The sequence below is a fragment of the Cryptotermes secundus genome, unplaced genomic scaffold (assembly GCF_002891405.2).
Source record: "Cryptotermes secundus unplaced genomic scaffold, Csec_1.0 scaffold57, whole genome shotgun sequence".
NCBI lineage: Eukaryota > Metazoa > Arthropoda > Insecta > Blattodea > Kalotermitidae > Cryptotermes > Cryptotermes secundus.
In genome coordinates, this window is record NW_019725840.1 from 727,633 (window position 1) to 747,614 (window position 19,982).

The following is a 19,982-nucleotide window of genomic DNA, read 5'->3' on the forward strand; positions in this document are numbered from 1 at the left end:
TGCCGCATCAGGAGAGATTACGGACGCATAACAAGTGACAAATGAGTTATGTGGCAAAAATGAACGGGGTGTGGGCGCCTATAAAGAATGTATATGCAGTCAGTAGCACGGTTTATGTGTTATGTCACGCTACGCAGAAGCAGCGGGAAACAATACTCCATTTTGTGAACGTAATAGCTTCAAGATGGATTCTCAGAAATCTATACTTGCTTCCTATATTAATGAAGTCGTAAACGTATTTGCCGAGTTAATTGTTCATTATTCGCGGGCCGGGGCTCCTGTTTTCGTGTTATAACATGAGAATAGCTTTTCCCGTGTACTAGGAGTTCGCTATACATAGAATGTAAGCCTGTATTCAGTTTACGGGCAGACCCACTCTCTTTTAAATTATCTGTGGCAGGGAAAAACGGTCTAAGGGGAAGGGGCATATCATATCTTCGAAATATGTTAATGCTATTAAATTTAGGCGTGTTTGTTTAAGGCTCAATTGTTAAGAAATGTGGCACACACATGTTCAGTGACTGAGATAAACAGTTTAACAAGTGTCATCTTACATTTCACCTGATGATGGATGCAGATACTGTTTCCGAAAAGCCGCGTTCCTTCAGAATATTAGACGATATATAACGTCCAGAAACCCAGAGTTCAAAAGAAGTGGAGCTATACCTCCACTCCCCACATTTTTACATGGCATAGTGTCTAATTGCTTAAGCAGAGGGACTTCTTTTTACGTATAAATTATGTGATTTACCTTCGACGAGGATATCAAAAGACGGAAATAACAAAATAAAATTATTCGCATTTTCTGACCAGCAAAACACCAGGGGAAAGTGTTTATGTTCGACTCATTATCGACGCCATATGACAGCTACTTAAAACTGCAGCTAGTCATCAGATAATTCCCGCTGTCGTGGTTTACCTCAACGTTACCGTGAAAATAAATGATTTCACGAGCCGCCACTGACGTTGTGACGTCACCACATGTCAGCCCTCCCCCGTGATCGAGGGGAAAGTGTCGAATTCTTAGTGCATTACAGTTGCACTCGGCTGTTTGAAACCCGACTCACCAGTCTGGGATATTGGTTCTGCAGGATAATACCATTCTTTTAAGGATTTAGGACACTTATTCAAGTGCCTCATCTCTTGTATAGAAGACGTTTTCAATAGACTTACATGTTACCAAATTTCAAAAGAACCCATTCACACGTACAGAGAGGGCATTTTTATTGAAATGCAGTTCTGACGGCTCGCCTTTCCGAGTTACAGCGAAGCAATAATTTTTCAATTTCGTTTTAAAAAGAAACATACACAAGCGAAATGTGAAAGGTCTTTTTGAACAACTGAACACACCCCCTCAGGGCGTTTTTCTTACCGAAATATTCGGCATATTTCGCCGTATGTTCTATTACACGGCACCAACATATCTGATAAATACATTGCCTCCTTCTTCAGGGTATTGTTCCAGTTGCGATAAGTGGATTACTTAACAGCTCTGTCAGTAGCAGAGACTGCATAGCGTGGGACGAATAATAAATAAATATTGAATTGGGAAAGGATTAAGAAGGAAACGTCAGTGACCTAATCTAGGTAAACATATTGTCACGTGTCCGGGGTTCCGTGACCAACAGTAAGGGGTTCTGGATTGGACGATTGGATTTATTGACGCCTTACACAATCAACTCGTACTTACAGGCAACACAGCGTCATCGCTAATTTAAACAATTTACACTTCACCGTTACACACACCCTAGGATTCTCAGTCTTCATTAGTCGTATCCTGGTAACGGAATTAAAACAGTCTCGCTGTGACTAAATCTTCTAATCACAAACTAAATCTTCACAGACTGACTTCTAATTCTGCAACTACTAACTTCCCGTGGCTCTCTTCTGCCGAAATCTGAACCCAATTCTCATTCTCTTACTCTCTGTTGTACTTCTTGTACTTCTTTTACTCTTCTGTACTCCTACAGCTGCTAGCTTCGGAATTCGGCTCTCTTATATTTCTTCGGCACGGACCACGCAACACAGAAAACACAGCCCCGTTATTGCGTAGAGGCGTGTTACCATGCAGTTGCCTAGGAAACAGTCTTGGTGCGGACCATATAGAAAACACCTTTCATTTTTGTCGCGTAATGTTATAGGCGCGTGTTTATTGGTCCGATACTCAACATTGGATGTCCTTTGTTGTCATGTATTATTGTACGCATTACTCAGCAACGGATGTTTACCAAGAGTCTGTCTCCGCGAGAACGTATTTGTCGAGCCGTTTCCTAGCAGCGATAGGGGGATATACATACAGACTCAGAACAATAGAAGGGATTTATGAAGTACACCGTTGAGATGAGCTTAGGTGATATGCTATACATACCAAGTTTTATAAAGATTGGTTCAGATATTCGAAAGTGGATATGAGGGATACACATACAGACAAATAGACACAATTGTGATAGCATAAGCCTAGTTTTATTTTTCAAAATAAGGGGAGTAAGAAAACCGAAACATGTCGTGGTTTTATTGAAATGAATAACTACTAATTGTTACTGTATTGCTCAGTCCAGTAGCAGCACGCACTCATGACCGTGTGCGGGGTGCCTTGCCCTGTGACCGCATATGTAGGCAACATGGCGGCTAGGAAGAATTACATCTTCGCCATTTTGAGGCACGCCGCAGGAATGTCACAAGCGCCGCTTATTGAGAAATTCCTGAAGCTGTAGCATTGCGGTAATAAAAGTGGGAGAGGCGCCCGCTTTAACAGTATCATGGCGACTGGGGTCCCGCGCTATGTAGCCAATTAGGGCGCCACGACGCTGAAGTGCGTTACGTTTTTTTTTTGGGGGGGGGAGATTCCCGGAGAAGTACCAAGATGAGACAAAGAAAGTTCCTGCATATATAGTGCAGTCATTCATAACTCCTCTTCTACATTGTAGAAGGATAAATTTCTCCGAAACGTCGATCATGATCAGACTACACGGCGTCAGATCCCAGATAGCAGTAATTCTCATCGCCATGAATGCTTTAAGAGTCGTGGTAGCGTAGTCGGTATGGGCTGGACGACCAAGGGGTCGGAGTTCGAGTCCAGGTGAGGGCAAGAATTTTCACTTCACTATGTCGTCCAGACGGGCTCTGGGGACCACCCAGCCCAATATCCAATGGGTATCGGGTTGATTTTTTTCCTGGGGTATATTGGTAGGGGCGTGAAGCTGACAACTCACATCAAACTAGTGCCGATATCAAGAAAATGTGGATCTATACATCCACTCCCCCATACGCCTTCGTGGCGTAGTGCTTAATTAGTTAAGCACAGGGACAGCTTAGCTTTTCATAATCCTCCTTTAGATGTTAACAGACGATTAGTTAAGTCAAGGAATTCCAGATCTTTCACAAAAATCTGAAAGTTACTCTATTCATAAATGTCCCCCAACTGGCTCTTATCAGAAGCCAGATACATCCAATCCATGTCTTCACATTACAGTACCGTTTCAATCTACACGTTGTTTTCTTCGTTCCAAAGTCCTCTGACTCATAAATATCTGTGTGCGCTTCTCCTCTCTCCCATGCGAGCTACACGCCTCGCCCATTCCCTAATTCTCGATGGGGATCACAATTTACAGGACCGAGCAGATTATTAAGGTGGTATGGGGCTAAATTTTTATTCGGGAGGCGCTGCGTTCGAATCTCGGACGGGACACTGTCCTGACGGTGAGTTTCTCTGTGGTTTTCCTCAGTCCCTTCAGACAAATTCCGAGATAGTGCCTCAATTATGCCACAACTGAATCCTTCCGAATCCCTTCCAATTTACTGGCATGCTGGTAAGCTTCACAGCATATTCATGAAGCAGCAGAACTGCACCGCGCTTGCCGGAGCGAAGGGACAAAGGGACAGCCTGCCTCACCGCATGTCCCTCTCTCGCGTCACTTCGTTTCAGACTCCTGATCAATGAAGTGGAACTGAAGACGGATCCTCCTCCAGTCTCGTCGACTTGTCCCTGCTGATCACAATTTCACCATTGCTCCGTACTCAACTACCGATATCCCCCCACTCCTGCCCTCGAGATGTGCGCTCTTATAGTTTCTGGCAGCCACAATGCGAAAATGGACCCTGGCGGCTGTCCCGGCACTGCTCCAGCGCGTGGGGGTCCATCTGAGGGCCCTCCATTTCCTATCAGTTCTGTAACTGTCGTCTTGTTTTCTTTCCAGGCGCGAAGCGGGCGAGGATCTCTGTAGACGATCTGGAAACAGGAGCAGAAGACGAGGACGAAGAAGACGACGAAGAGGAGGAAATAAGCGGCAGGGGGTCACCATCCGCGCCCTCCACTGCTGTGCCCGACATGAAACACCAGCCTCAACCCTCACGCCGGAGTTCCTCACTGTCGCCTCCACCGCCCGCGCTGCCCCTGTCAGTATCAACAACACCGTCCCCCGAGCCATCATCAGCACCGCCTCCCGGACAAGACCACCCTGACGTCGACAGCAACGGCAACAACGCCGAGGCGGAGAGCGAGGCCGCGCTGCCTGAGAACTTGTCTCTTCCGAAGAAGTGTCCAGGCATCCCGGGTAGCCCCCGGCACCAGCCACCAGCAGCTCAGCCACCTCCGTATCTCCTGTACCACCAGCAGTACCAACAGTTCCAGCACCAACAACAGCAACAACAACACTTCCAGCAGCAACAGTACCAGCAACAACAACACCGCTCTCCAGTCGACATTCTGCTCAGGGTTTTCCCCGGGAGACGACGAGGTGATGTAGAGGCTCTCCTGCAGCGATGTAAAGGCGACATTCTGCATGCTATAGAGCTTCTGGTGTGTTCCAATGGTGGCAGTGGTGGGGTCCCTAACCCACAGCATGAAGACGCCTCTCTCAACTCACCGCCCCTCATACCCAAATCGGCGTTCTCACCGCTTGGACCCCTCGGACCACCACCTCATCAGTTCCATCACCGGTACAGCCCTCAGTCACACCGCCGGTTCCTGGCGGCACCGTATGCCGGTACGGGATACCTCCCTACCGTCATCAGACCGCCACCCGAGTATGCTATCCCGCTGGTCGGACACCCTCACGACCTCTACAGTAGTTCTGGGAGCGGATGCACAGACAAAGCCACTGCTTCGTCTCCCGGTTCAGGGACCGGCTCTGACAAGACATCGTACTCCGAGTGACCGATAGGGGTTCTTCGGCCCTCGCCAGAGTACGGGCGCTTTAGTTTCCATAGAAACAGTGCTTCCATCGCGAAATCCTCTGGTCGGACTTCCAGTGACATCGATACCCATGGGCATTGCATGTCTTAATGGAAGTTAGGAGCTTGTCTGCGCTTGCGCAGTGCAGGCAAATTTATTGAGATCGACAGGAATGCACTTGCCGAAACGGGACAAAACAACCAGCTTTGACTTCACGTCTTCGGAATCGCAAAGTTTCACATTCCCGAAAGAACTATGACTGACGTGCAGGTTCTGGGTAGGCCTGTGAAGAAATCTGACATATAAATGAGCCTTCTGATATGTCAGCTTTCGTTGTATTATCTCTGTAAGACATATCTGTACCCTGCGAACCTATTTACAGTAGGAACCAGTAGGCCTAAAATTGTTTCTTGTATAATCAGTTTCACTGAAACTAGGCCTATGTACTTAGAAATCACGTAAGGAACTATTTTTAGCACGTGAAGTCAAAACTAAAAACCCATTCTACTGACACGTTCTTTGTGACCACACATTCTGGTCTTAAGGATAGCGACGTTTCGAAAGAAAACTATGCCTCGGTCTTCAAGGTTGAACATCAAAAAATTCTGAAGATAGAGACAATTTGTTTCTCCGAAACGTCTGTATCATATAGAAGGCGCGTGGTGTCACAACTCACAAGACTGCGTCCGAACAATCATGGCCTTCAAAATTTACAAATCACTCAAAAGTTCATTATCTTGAAATTCGATGCGTGTAACCTAAGTACATGAAATTCAGAAAGGGCTGTTGCATGAAACCTGAGCTACATTTGCAAGTGGGAGATACTTCCAAAACGACTATATGTATTGGAAATATATTTGCACGGTAATCAGGCTGAATTAACTTCAAAATGCGAAATCCAAATAATGTACAACCAAAAATTTGTACTTTTTCTGTTATAGCAGAAATGCGCCTGGAACACTTGCAAAAAGCATTACATTTATGAATTGTTTGTGTGAAAACATGAACTCTTCCTCTGAAATCATACAATCCCACCGGAATTTTGAATCACCAAAATATAAGGAAAATTTCAAGAGATCTTAATTTCCTGAAATTACCAAGCCTCAGACTTGTAAATTAAAAGCACGATGAAATCTAAACATGAAATCTTTCAAGTAAAACAAATTTTCTAATATTTCTGAATATTTTTACCCATACATGACAGCTAGAAATACTCTTTTCAATGTAAGAAACGATCAATAACAAATTCTAAGATAACATTCATGCACATAAAGTTAAGGTATCCCTGTAACAGGCCTCGGAGGCACATAGGGTTGTGAGACGTCGAGGCTTCCACATTTTCTATAGACAATCTGCTCATAGATGGCGGGTAAGGTTGTCAGCCTTATGCGCCGGCCGCCCTTTACCCCCAGGAAGATTCCTGATACCCATATCTGCAAGAAAATTCCAGTGACCTCAACGGAAACCGAACCCGCGATCTCCAGGCTTATAGCATAGTGCCTCAACCAACTACGCTACTGCGAGTAGGCAAGCTTACGAAGGAGAATTTCCGGTAAGGCGATTTGGTCTCCAGTTGCATCTCAAACATAGAACCAAGTGTCTCTACAACGACGACGTAACCGCAAGTGTTCTAAACACAATCTACCTAGAATTGCAGCATTAAAAACTAGATGACACTTCTAGGGAAGGAAATATCTTAACGCGAAGCAGTGTGTCGCACAAAGATCATCTCTTGTAACAATTCAAATAAATTAATATTTGAAGAGAGACCGGAACATAGAATTAGACTTCCGTTTCCCAGCATTGTTCATGGTCCAGTTATAGACACTCAGGGCCAGTACAGAAATGTCTGCATCTGCCCAAAAATAGTCATGATTCAGTTCTTTTCCTTGTTGAAAGAATCTTCAATGTTGAAGTTAGTGTCCAATTGTATTATAAATAATGTTATATACATACTGACATGATAATTAATTAACGCAAAGTGTAAGTAGTCACCCAAAAACTGGTTGTTACTATTTAAACTCAGTTGTGTGTGTGTGAAGTGGTAGCTAACGGGCGCCAATTAAAAAAGTGACAGTGACTCTTATTCATAATTATACGGAGAATACATCGAACTGGATTTATGAACTTTACAGAGACATTCTAACACTTAGAATAACGTGAAGGAAAATAAGCAATAAAAAACAATTTTCAGTAAGTCTAAAATAAGTATTTGTTGAACATTATGATATTAAAAATATTAAAAATCTTCTTGAATGTTATGTGTAGTCTAGTAGAAGTTTCCCTTCGTTTCGGAGTAACACACTGGTTCTATCTTCAGGGTTGAAAATTAAACCAAGAAAATATTGTCAAGAATCAAGCATCAAATACTAGTCTGCTTGGTCTGTGCTCCTTGCTGGTTGCTTCTCTTACTCTTCGACCCTGAAGATTGAAGTAGTATTTTCTTCCGAAACGAAGGAAACTTCTATTAGACTACACGTCGTAATATCGCAGAAGACGAGACTCACAGCCGAGAGAACCTCAAAGATAACAATAAGATAATAATTTACGTTATAAACACATTGTTGTCAGAGATAATCAAACACAAGTGTTACCAACACTAAATAATAGAGTGAATGTTACTCAGCTGAGACACGTACTTGGAAACATCCCGAAGTAAAGAGAAGATGTTGAGTTAGCTATGTAACGGGAACTTGAAGTTGAAACATATTAACAAATCCTTGCATTTTCTTCATTGAAACAAAGGAAAGAAAAGTGAATTTTGTTGGCAGCACTGCGGAAAAGAAATACTTTTTTTTTTGTAATAATTCAGGCGCATTCAATCTCAAGGCACGGAGATTATATGAAGACAGTGTATAAACATCTTCACCACGTATGTTATAAACATGACAACAACACAAAAATATGTTGTACAATATTTTATGTTAGTAGATATACATGTATTTGTTGCATTAAAGAAATATGCCCATGTAGTTTGTTTGTATGAAAGTTTAAAACAAATGTCCAACTGTAAATAATATTAGTTAATGTGTTATAGGACTTGTATAAGCAAGAAGTTCCTTCGAGAAGGTTCATTGTTTGCTCATAATATGTTCTTCTGTTGGAATTCCACGGACATCGACCGGAAGTCCGGTGACAACTTGAATCAAATTAACCCTCTAAAGAACGGTGATAAATGTAGGTCCCACACTCTTTATCATTAGGAATAACATGAATTTTCTCTGTAGATTTCATTTATGGGTTTCCTATTCGGTAATATATAGCGAGTGATTGTTTCCTTAAACATAATTTTGCCTGTAACGGAGACGCAATGTGTTTCCTTTGAGGTACGAGCTGAATAGTTAAATCGAATACTGTATACTCCGCACGGGCTTCATTTCTGCAGACGTAGTCGCAAGTGCATGTTTCGTTCATAAAATGACAATCACAGGGTGGGTGTAAAGCAGAAAACTAAGTAAAGTTTTTCTTATGCTTAAATAATTAATTAAGTACTATGTCACGAAGATATAGGAGGGAGTGGAGTTATAACTCCACCATTCTTGATATTGGCTCTAGATGGAGGTAAGTGGTCAGCTTCACCCTCCGGCCGCTTTATCCCTTGTGAAATCGCCCCCAGTACCAACTGGGTCCTAGAGCCGGTATGGACGCCGTGGAGAAGAGAAAAATCTTGTCCCTGCCAGGAAATGAACCCCGGCCGTCCAGCTTGTATCCTGTCACTATATCAACTGTGTTATCCTGATTTCAGATTGGTGTGCATATACAGTTTTATATAACCGTTAAAATGTAATGGGGCTGAATCCTGTAAGCGTTATTATAACTAATAACTGTTGGAAAATTTGGCTTCTTACGAGGTTTGTAATTTTTAGCTAATGTTATGTGTGCACCAACCTAATTATGGTCACTTAATGACGGAAATATTCACTGATGATTGCGTCTGGAGATGCAACACTTAGGAGACAGTACAAGTTCCTTATTTGTAAGTATAGGGCATTTAATTTTTCAATATTATTCAGAATGATTTCAGGCTTCAGAGGTTTAACAGCCTGCACTGCAGGAGTCACTGTATCTCTTACGGAGAGCCAAAATCTTTCACGAAGACACGGAACCCGGAATATTGTTTTGTATTGTTCCATGTCTTTTGTTTCAATGCAGCGAAACCAGTCACGTCGTTCAACAGATGTATTTAGAGTCATTATTTATTTATATGGAAATAAAGCTATGATTCTCTACGAGGTCCGTGTTTGCCGGCTAATATTTAAAGAAGTAAAGATATTGATTTTTGAGAATGATATGTTTGCAGGCTAATATACTATTTCCCCCCCCCCCCGAAAAGATGTTAAGTAACCAAACAATATATCTTCGTTTTTAGCGATGTCCAAGCAGAAACTGCTATTTATGCCAGAAAGTTGGCAGTTGAATCATTTCAAATTACAATGGAACACACAGGCGTGTATGTGGCCATGCGATGTGGAGAAAATGCGACAGTTATCCATGTACAGTGGAACGGAATAAAATGATTTTAAAATATAAACTGGCTTGAATTTACCTGACTCAGAATCTGAAGTTCCGGTCTCAGAACCGTGGATCTAGGGGTGCATTGCAACCCTTAGAAACACTCCAGACATGACAAAAAGCGCTTTGAAATAAAGTTTATACGTAACATACATTCTGATATAGTGGATGGGTCGTCAATCTGCAAAATAAAATATAATTACTATCAGGATTTTAGGTCCTCACGCCGGTGGTTATGAAGAATTCTAGTTTGTGGGATATAACGCCGTGTAGTCCGCTGAGACTTAGCTGACGTTTCGAAGGAAAATGTCACATTCATCTTCAGGGTCGAAGGACCTGCTTCACGCTGGTTGTTTGATTGGTTTATTCTTCAGTCCTCAAGATGGAGGCAACATGTTCTTTCGAAACATCGATTGACTTTCAACGGGCTACACGTCGTTATAAAACGTAAGATAATAATAATAATAATAATAATAATAATAATAATAATAATAATAATAATAATTATTATTATTATTATTAATTTAATTTTCAAAATACGGCCTACTCTCTCCGAGAAATGACATCCTACATGCCACACAGGAAGTGAATAAAACAAGTGGAAAGGAGTACTGTAATTTCGAGTACAGGCACTTTCATAAAGGTGTTCTCAGTATCTCATTGTGCTTTAACGACCTTAGGCTGCCCGGCAGTGAACATTCATATTGCCACGGTGTAGGGGTGTGCTATTATCAACCAGAGTATTGATTGGATACTGTATTTATTGACACACTTGTACACAACACTCGGAACTACAAGTAATTACAGCGCTACCGCTAATGTACACACCTTACAGCTCACCATTACACACGCACACTAACGTTCTCAGTCTTCACTAGTCCTATCCTGGCAACGGATTTTAACAGTCTTACTGTAACTACGCACTCCAAATGTCACTGTACTACAGCACACATGAAGTCTTCTCTCCACAGCCTAATTCTTTTTTTCAAACGGCCCTGCCAATTCTCAAATAACATTCAGAGGGAGTCAAAGTCAAAGTGACATAGCGACTGACGGTCAGTCAGTCAGTAAGTCTTGGTGTCGAGCCTCATCTGGGGTCAAGACTAGATATTTATTGCTGTTTGACAGTTACGTTCTTGTTTTTGTGGGGCGCCCTCTCTGATGAGAGGACGGGTCTCTCTTTTTTATATGCTGCTGGCCTTTGCCAGGGCAGACTTTCTCGGGTCCGAGTCCCTTGGGACTCGCGACCATATTTTACTGTCTCAGATTCGAGACCTCCCTTTTCGTCGCCTCCTACGACTCGCAGGGTCACGGTGGAGGTATTCGGCCCCGCCTCCACACGGGTGATAAACATTCAGTTGACCTGGAACCCTCGTTATATAGCATCGGGGAGGACCAAACAGAAAACACCGTTTTCTAGCAATCCCTCTATTGTTGCTTGCGTATTCGTTGCAGCGGTAACGTGTTTATCCAGCAATCTCCTAGCAAAATATATCTATCGATTCGTCAATTACATAGCAACGGCTGTAGTCTTCACGATATTGTACAGTATTATTTTCTTGAAGGTGATTTTACACCGCTGTTAGTAGCTCAAGTTAGGTAACGTCGAATTGTGAGATGATTGGTGAATGGTGAATTGTGAAGTGTTTGGAAGGGGGCGGTCGTGGCCAAGTATTGTCCTGGCATTTACCTGTAGAAAGTGAGGAAAACCAAGAGAAACATCGTTCAGGAGAGCCAGTACAAAGCTACCATCTACCAAATGCGAGTCTAGGGCGTTACCGCTGCGATAATCCACTCTGTCTGGAATTGGTAGGAGACGGAGAAGCTACTGAGCCTTGTAGGAATCGAACCGGCGACCTCTTACCGGGCTCCAAATAGCCGCCTCCAACTTTAATGGGCTAAACAATGGACACTGGTCCCTCACTCATCTGGGTTTTCCAGGGGTGCCATGCGGTGACGTCACAACGTCAGTGGCGGCTCTTGAAGTCGTTTGTTCTCACGGTAACGTAAAAGTAAACTGCTCCCTGTGTTTAATTAAGCACCACTCCATGGAGGCGTAGGGGAGAGAGTAGGTTCAGCTCCACTCATTCTTAACCGCGGCACTAGATCGAGGTGGGTGGTTAGCTTTACCTTCCGGCTGATTTACCGCCGGCGACAGTGCTCCTTGTACTCACTGAATAGGAGACTGGCTGGTTTCTGTGTCGTCTGGATATGGTGGAGAAAAAAATATATCTGCCTGTGCCCGGAAACGAACCCAGGTTCCTCGGTCCTCCAGCCCGTAACCTGTTATACTGATTGAGCTATTCCATCCCCGGGCACCAGATTGTTTGGGAACAAATTGGCCTATAGGCCTAAGTATTTTATTCCGAGTGTGCTAATTGCAAGAGAAAGCCTGCTTGTTATGCTGCAGTTGCTGTGAACGGTAGCTCTCGGTACATTCTTTAAGCCTCTACCGTATGGTTACTAGGTGTGCCATTTACTTTCGTGTTACAAATCCCTGCATTCTGCCCACAGAGTGTATCTGTGTGTTCCGTAGGGTTCTCACAGCAAACAGCGACTGTTTCCCTAAACAGCAGTAACCGGTTGGGCTCTGTAGTGGTGACGTAATGTTTCCTGCGAGGTACGGACTGGACATCCTAAAACTCTGCATTCTGCCCACAGAGTGTATCTGTGTGTTCCGTATGGTTCTCACAGCAAACAGCGACTGTTTCCCTAAACAGCAGTAACCGTGTGTGTTCCGTGTGGTTGACGTAGTGTTTACTGTGAGGTAGGAACTGAACATACTAAAACTCTGCATTCTGCCCACAGAGTGTATCTGTGTGTTCCGTGTGGTTCTCACAGTAAACAGCAGAAACCGGTTGGGCTTTGTAGCGGTGACGTAAAGTGTTTCCTGTGAGGTACGAGCTGAATCCTTAAAACCTGTTCAGAGGAACACCGTGTTGCAAACTGCAGTCATTCCGCACGTAATGCAGGCAAAACAAAGGCAGAAATACAAATGTCGGAACGTGATCTGGTCCATAAGTTCGCATTCTGAGCTTTGTTCTCCACTAAGCAGCAGCACGAAACGTGTAAAATTTACACATATTACACAAAAATATTTAATCAAATATTTTTCATATATAAACGAAATTATGTTGTAGTCCCCCAAATCAGTTCTATACGAACAATGAGCTATTGTTTGGTTCTTCCAATGTCTCGTTTTTTGTGTGTCTGAGAAGTAAAGGTAAAAATGTACCATAGAAAATGGGGATGTGCATTTAAAGAATGTAAAATCACGTCCTTCTCTCACTTGATTTTCGAGGGTCGCCTTACAGAGCTGCCATTATCCAGATTGCATAGCGTCGAATGGCAGATTAACAATGAATTAGAAAGGATTTGGAAGGAAACAGTCATATCCTATTCGAAGTACTATCCCGTAATTCACCTGGAGGGACGGAGGAAAAGCACGAAAATTCTCAGACGCTGTCTCGATCTAGAATCGAAGTGATTACGTCCCGAATACTAATATAGATCCTTACCGCTTGGCCAACCCCCTAGAGTGACATTGCAGTCGCAATTTTGGCATACTGCTTGATAGTCTTAACTGCGCCCAGGGACATAGCCGCAGTCTGCAGATAATGTGCCCAGATCTACCTCCCAAATCACATATTCAGAGGCCTATTGTCTTTGGATGCCATAAGGGCCTTATGTATGCAGCTGAAAATGCCGATAATTTTTAAAAACAGGAGGAATGTTTTAAACAGAAACCAGCATGTAATATCGAAACACTGGCCTTTAAAAGACGAAGGTAAGAAAGCAAAGCTGTCCCTGTAACAAGCCGCGGAGACCCATAGGGTTGTGAGACGTCGAGGCTCCCACATTATCTAGACAATCAGCTCGTGGATGGCGGTGAGGTTATCAGCCTTACGCGCCGGCCGCTCTTTCCCCCAGGAAGGTTCCTAGTACTCACTTCTGTTAGAAGTTGAGTCGAACCCAGGGCCATAGTGCGGCTGGAAGTGTTAGGTAAATTGAAAAACTCCAATAACCTCAGCGGGATTCGAATCCGCGACCTTCCGGCTTGTAGTATAGTGCCCAAACCAACTACGCTACTGCATGCCCCCCTTTTACGATGAAAATGAAGCTTCTCTGATAAAATAAAATAGCGTTGTGGTACTGTATAAGTACAGGAACTAGGCACAAAGTGTTTTTCTCTCAAAACTTTTTATGCATTCCTTGTCTCCCACTCCATGCTACATGTTCAGACCATCGTAAATGCTTTCATTTGACTGTCCTAGTACTAGATCGAAAAGTCTGTGACGAGAGTGCATTAGTACAAATATTGTGTTTCTGTACATTGCCCGTCGTCTTGTTGTTATCTAAAACACAGCCCTGTTTATTTTTCGAAACACAACGTTTCGGAGACGATTCCGTTTCCGTCTTCAGGTGGAACCTACTCAGTTAGTCCCTACCTCCGGACACCTGTGCCAGCCCCAAGACGGGACGATGCATCATAATGCCCGGAAACATATATTTATCTTAACACTGTTAAGTGACCTGCGTGAATCACCGAATTTCCTAATTACATGTTACTTAAACTGTCCATCTGTTTCATTTCATTAAAAATTGCTTTTCGTGTCCGCAGATTTTGGCGTCAGTTATTCAGAGAGACAGTACAGAGGCACCACTGTGCAAGTTTCCGTTGCAGGGACTGTACCCTGGAGTAACTGTATACTGTACTGTGGAATCCTTACATCGCTAAAATTGACAGAAAGAATCCAGAGAAATTCTTTTTATTCTTTTTTTTTCTTGTTGTTCTTTCATTGGACGAAGAGATTGGGATGGGCTCCATGTAAACTAAACCCACCCTTACAGACAGGAGTAGATATTGGGGGGTGGGGGTGGGGGAGAGGAGCGGCGTGCTTTTGTTTCAATTGAATCGCTGCAACACGACACCAGTTCCACCTAGTGTTAGATGTTGGAAATTGTATAGGCCATGCTTACCCTATTGTGACCTACTAGGGGAGTCATATTTGGCACCACTCATAAACGCGATCCACCTGTAAAAGAACGAAGCGTCTTCGAGACTTGCGACGGGATGGAGGGCCCGGGTTCCATTCCCAGTAGTTTCCACAGCGTCCAGATCGACCCTGGGTGCCATCCAGCCTCTTATGTAATGGGTACTGGGGGCTCTTTCCCTTAGAGACAAAGCTGACCATTCACCTCCATCTAGTGCCGAGATCAAAAAAGGTGGAGCCATACCTCCACTCCCCCATACATATGCATGACATACTGCTTAATCAATTCGGCGCAGGGACAAAACTGTCTTCTTATTTACAGAACACGAAGATGTTTATGGAGGTCCCCTTTCACTGCACTGTCACTACGAACGGTATACATTCCAGGCGTTAAGGAGGGTGTCCCGGGAGATGGGATAGCTCAGTCGGTATAGTGACTAGAATAGGGGCTGGACAACCGAGGGGTATGAGTTCGATTTTCGGTAAGGACAAGAAATATTTCTCTTCTCCATAACGTCCAGTCCGGCTCTGGGGACCACATGTATAATTCGTACCGGGGCTGTTTCCCTTGGGGGTAAAGCGTTAGGAGCGTGAAACTCTTTTCTGAAATTGGACATTCTTGTTAGATCTGAGACTCACACGGCAGTGACTATGAAGAGAACTGTCTTCTGGGAAATAAAGCCGTGTAACCCGATAGGATTTTACCGACGTTTGGGAGTAACGTATTGTCTCCATCTTAACGGTCGAAGAGGAAGTCAGTTCAGACTGAATCTCGCTGGTTATTTGTCTGAATTATAGCCCCCCTTCAAGATGGAGGCAGTAAGTTCCTCCGAAACATAAGTAAGTTTTGTCGAGCTGCACGGCGTCACATAACTGAGAGCAGTGCTCTTCAACTCTGCCTGGAAACCTCTTCACATTTTAAACTGAAGTTAATTAGGATTTAGCAACTGAATATAAGGCGCCTTAAACAGACAACTGCCTATCTCCTTGCAGCTGAGTCCTTGAGAAGCTACTCAGGAGCTTCCGAATACTTCAAGGAAACCAGAAGTTCATTACAGTGTTCACAAAAGCACACCAATAAGCCCTGTCCTGAGCCAGATGAATCCAGTCCTTAAGGCACCATCCCATCTCTCTAAGATCCATTTAATATTATCTTCCCAACTATGTCTAGGTCTTCTTAGAGGTCTACTTCCTTCTGGATTACCAAACAAAACTGTGTAAGCATTCTTCTCTTCCCAATCTATGCTACATGCCATGCCCATCTCATCCTCTTTGACTTGATCATTCCAAATATATATATATAATGTTATATTTAAGCATCTTGTTCCATTGTGGCATTATTTTAGATCGTTAACTATACCGTCTGTAATGCAAAAATAACCTTATATAAAACACACTAAAATATATTTAATACACTGAGAGTGTTTGTTAAATATATTAAATGTCATTAAAATTATACATTCATTCCTTGTTGCAACATGTTTCGGCCACACATTATATATATGTATATACTGAATAGCTTCAAATCCACTCCAGATCATGTCATGGACTCGCGGTCCACGAATATACCACCGAAATTCCAGCATTTGTCATTCCAATTTGCTATGGCACTTGCACTTCTTGTTGCGTTTCACTCCTTTGGCGTCGAGCAAGAGTCTATTGTCTCTTTGTTTGAAGACAATTATTCTGAACGCACTTCACGTGACGTCACGACAGAGCGAGTTCAAGTATGTACACATAAAGTAGACAATATTGTTCTGATATTAGAATACAATTATACAACTCTGTTGTGCGAAAGGGCGGTAGTCAGTTCCACTGTACACAACAGTTCTTCACACGAACTAACTTCAGCAATTCAGTCGCTTGAGTCTCTCGCCAATATTCAAGCGTACATCGCACTGTGGCCCTGGGGTCGACTCGGTCTCTAACGGAAATGAGTACCAGAAATATTCCTGGGGAGTAAAGGGCGGCCGGCGCGTAAGGCTGACAATCTCACCGCCATCTGTTAGCCGATTGTCCAGGAAATGTGGGAACCTCGACGTCTCACAACCCAATGGACCTTCACGGCCTGTTACAAAGATAGCTGCACCCTTTTTATTGAGAACTGGAGAAAACTGAAACACCAAGATTAGTACGTAGTAGCAATGATTTTGGTTCTGATAATGGGTCCTTTTATCGTGTGGATTTGGTGAGTGTTGCGAAAGTTTCGAGGCATATCCTACTTCCATCTTCATTTTTGAAGTAAATACGGCGAGTGAATACTTACGCACGAGAGAGAGTCAGTAAATAGGTCACAGATAGATATAAAACTTTAAGCATGTGGTATTCGAACACGGAAAAAGAAAACATTCATTTCTCGACATATCTTCCACCAACATTGACACACTTGTCCCATCGCTCTACCAGTGCCTCGAAACCCGCAGAATAGACGTTTTCTTACTGCTGTCTCAGCCAATTCCGCAACTGTGTTTCAACCCCTTCGGCATCAGCGGAAATGTTGCCATATCGCTTTACGCGACAAACACTTTCCACTGTAAACAGGAAACTTTTTTTTTAAGAATACTCATTGCATAGAGTCCTTTAAGCCACAAAATACTGACAACAGAATTCTACTCCTTGGTAAATCCTCAGACACGATCACCATTTCGACTACTGAAACCAGCCTCTGAATAAGCGCATGCGTCTCTCCTACCTGGACTCTTATGAAGCTGGACTGTGCTGCTACCTAGTGATACAAATAGAAACCCCATTACGTGCATTACAGCTGTCTAACTTCCATTTGTGACTTATTTACTGACTCAATTATGTAGCTTACTTGCGTTCGTAGAAGTTACGAATATGAACACAGGATGTGAGAAATAAATTACACTGGAAGAAATGTTTTAATGGGTGTTTTGCTATCCACCTTTACCCTAAAAGTGAACAGCTTACCTCTATATAGCAGCAGCAGTTCATATAATTTTATAAAATTTAGAATCTTAGTAAAAATATAGCCCCCTCTCCAGCTCTCGTCGAATTCACTGCGTGAACATTCAGCGAAACTGCGAACTCAGTTTTCAAGTTAAGACAGTTCCTATATGACATGGGAAGGCGGCAAGGGATGTTTACAGATCTGCAGTGTCTAGAGACGTCCTGAGGAGAATATTTGGACCAAAGAGGGATGAAGTGACCGGAGGTTGGAGAAAACTGCATAAAGAGGAGCTTCATAACTTGTACTCTTCTCCAATTAGAATGATCAAGTCAAGGAGGACAAGATTGTCAGGGCATGTAGCATGAATATGGATTAGATGAATGCATATATGATATTGGGGGGAAAGCCAGAAGGAAAGAGACCAATAGGAAGACAACGAAGTAGCTGGGTGGATAATATTAAAGTGGAACTTATATAGGATGGTGTGGTGTCGGACTGGATTGATGTGACTCAGGATAGGGACCAGTGGAGGGCTCTTGTGAACACGGTAATGAACCTTCGGGTTCCATAAAATGCCGGGAAATTCTTGAGTAGCTGCAAAACTGGCGGGTTCTCAAGAGGGGCTCAGTTTCACTGAGTTAGTTCAGTGTGTAGAGCTGTTGTGAATAAGGGCAACTGCTGGTTTGCAAGGCACTGCCCCTGAAATCAGGGAACTGGTCCATCTGGACAGCTCTCTGGAAGCGTGAGGCGAGTGTATCAGTTCCCGGTTCCGAGAGGGACTTAGCCGACTGTCGCTCCAAGCGCGGAGTTAATTGGAAACAGCGTCCATATTTGCCGCAGCCCTCCCCACCCCCGCCCCAATATCACGCCACCACCCGAACTGGGGGTTGGAAACCACGAAGACTTGGAGTTCATTAAATTCAAGTGCCGTATTACCGATTGTATAACGACGTCGTATCAACCACTGAGAATAGGTAATAACCCCAGAGCCGATATCCAGGGCCGTTACAGTAGACTAACTAACTAATCAACTAACTGAAGCACAATAGATCACTGTAAGTCGCTGTGCAAGGGCCGAGAAAGACCACTCCTTATACATTCAACTAACTAACTAACTAAGTAACTAACTTCTTGGAGCTGAGCCCTTCTTGAGAAGCTGCCAGTTGTGGAGTTACTATAAAACTTCCAAGAATTTTATGGAACCCGAAGGTTCATTACCGTGTTCACAAGAGCACTCCATTGGTCCCTATGTTGAGCCAGATCAATCCCGTCCATACCATCCCATCCTATCCATTTTAATATTATCCACTCACCTACATCTTGGTCTTCTTAGTGGTTCTTTCCTTCTGCTTTTCCCACCAATATCCTGCATGCATTCCTCTTCTCCCCCATTCGTGCTACATGCCCTGCCCATCTCATCCTCCTTGACTTGATCATACGCTACGAAGTCCCTCTCCAACCGCCGTCACTTCATCTCAGGAGACTCAGTTCAATTACTGATTCTCAGTTTTGCATGAAGATGGCAGCAGCTCTGCTCAGGATGAATTTGTTTCCTTAGTTTCCTTTCTCCTTTTAATTTCTTTTTTGCTTCCTTCGTCCTTTTCCTTTCTTATTTTCCCATTCTTCCTACCTTCCCTCAGTCTTTGCCTGTTTCATTTCTTCCAATTTCCTGTCTCTCTTTCCTCTTTATATCCTTTCATCGTTCCTCTTTAATCATTCATTTCTCGCTCTCCACCTATATCCGCTTTATCTTCCATTTTTTAATAGCTTCGTTTATTGATACATTGAAACTTAACTGGGAGCCGGGATAGCTCAGTCGGTATAGCGACTGGCTACGGGTGGGACGACCGAGGGGTCGGAGTTCGAGTCCTGGTAAGGTCATTAATTTTCTCTTCTCTGCGTCGTCCAAACCGGCTCTGGGGTCCACCCAGCCTCCTGTCTAATGGGTACCGGGGGTAAAGCGGCCGGGGTGTTCAACACTGCCGCGGTCAGCAAGCAGCAGAGAAAGAGCACGGTCTCCTTAGCACCAAGTATGTAGGCTACCTGAAACGTTTTCTTTTTAAGACTCATGTCGAAGCTAATGGCGAGTTAATTTAACGACACGCAACCTGAGTTTCAAGCTGCCTTCCCACCGCGGCGGCCCGGGCTCAATAGCGGGTCTGGTCAAGTGGGATTTGTGGTGGACAAAGTGGCGCTGGGGCAGGTCTTCTCCGAGTACTTCGGTTTCCCTGCCAATCCTCATTCCACTAAATTCTCCATCACCATAATCACCCTGGGCAGGCTACAATAGGCCAATCAGTGACCGCCGTGCCGAGTGAACCCAACTGGACTCCACCCCCCACTAAGCTAATTAAAAAAAAAAAACTGAGTTTCAAAATAAAGTCGTTATTGC

The 19,982-nt window shown here is 43.7% G+C and overlaps 1 protein-coding gene across 1 annotated transcript in view; it reads left to right on the forward strand.

Annotated features, from left to right (window-relative positions):
- The window catches only part of LOC111863593 (doublesex- and mab-3-related transcription factor A2), a 38,066-nt gene extending 32,886 nt beyond the window's left edge, over positions 1–5,180 (forward strand). The window contains exon 3 of the mRNA XM_023850054.2: positions 4,197–5,180. Within this exon, the coding sequence (XP_023705822.1) occupies positions 4,197–5,155 (959 nt within the window). The 3' untranslated portion in view covers positions 5,156–5,180. The remainder of the gene's footprint in view (positions 1–4,196) is intronic.
- Positions 5,181–19,982: the final 14,802 nt, after the last annotated feature.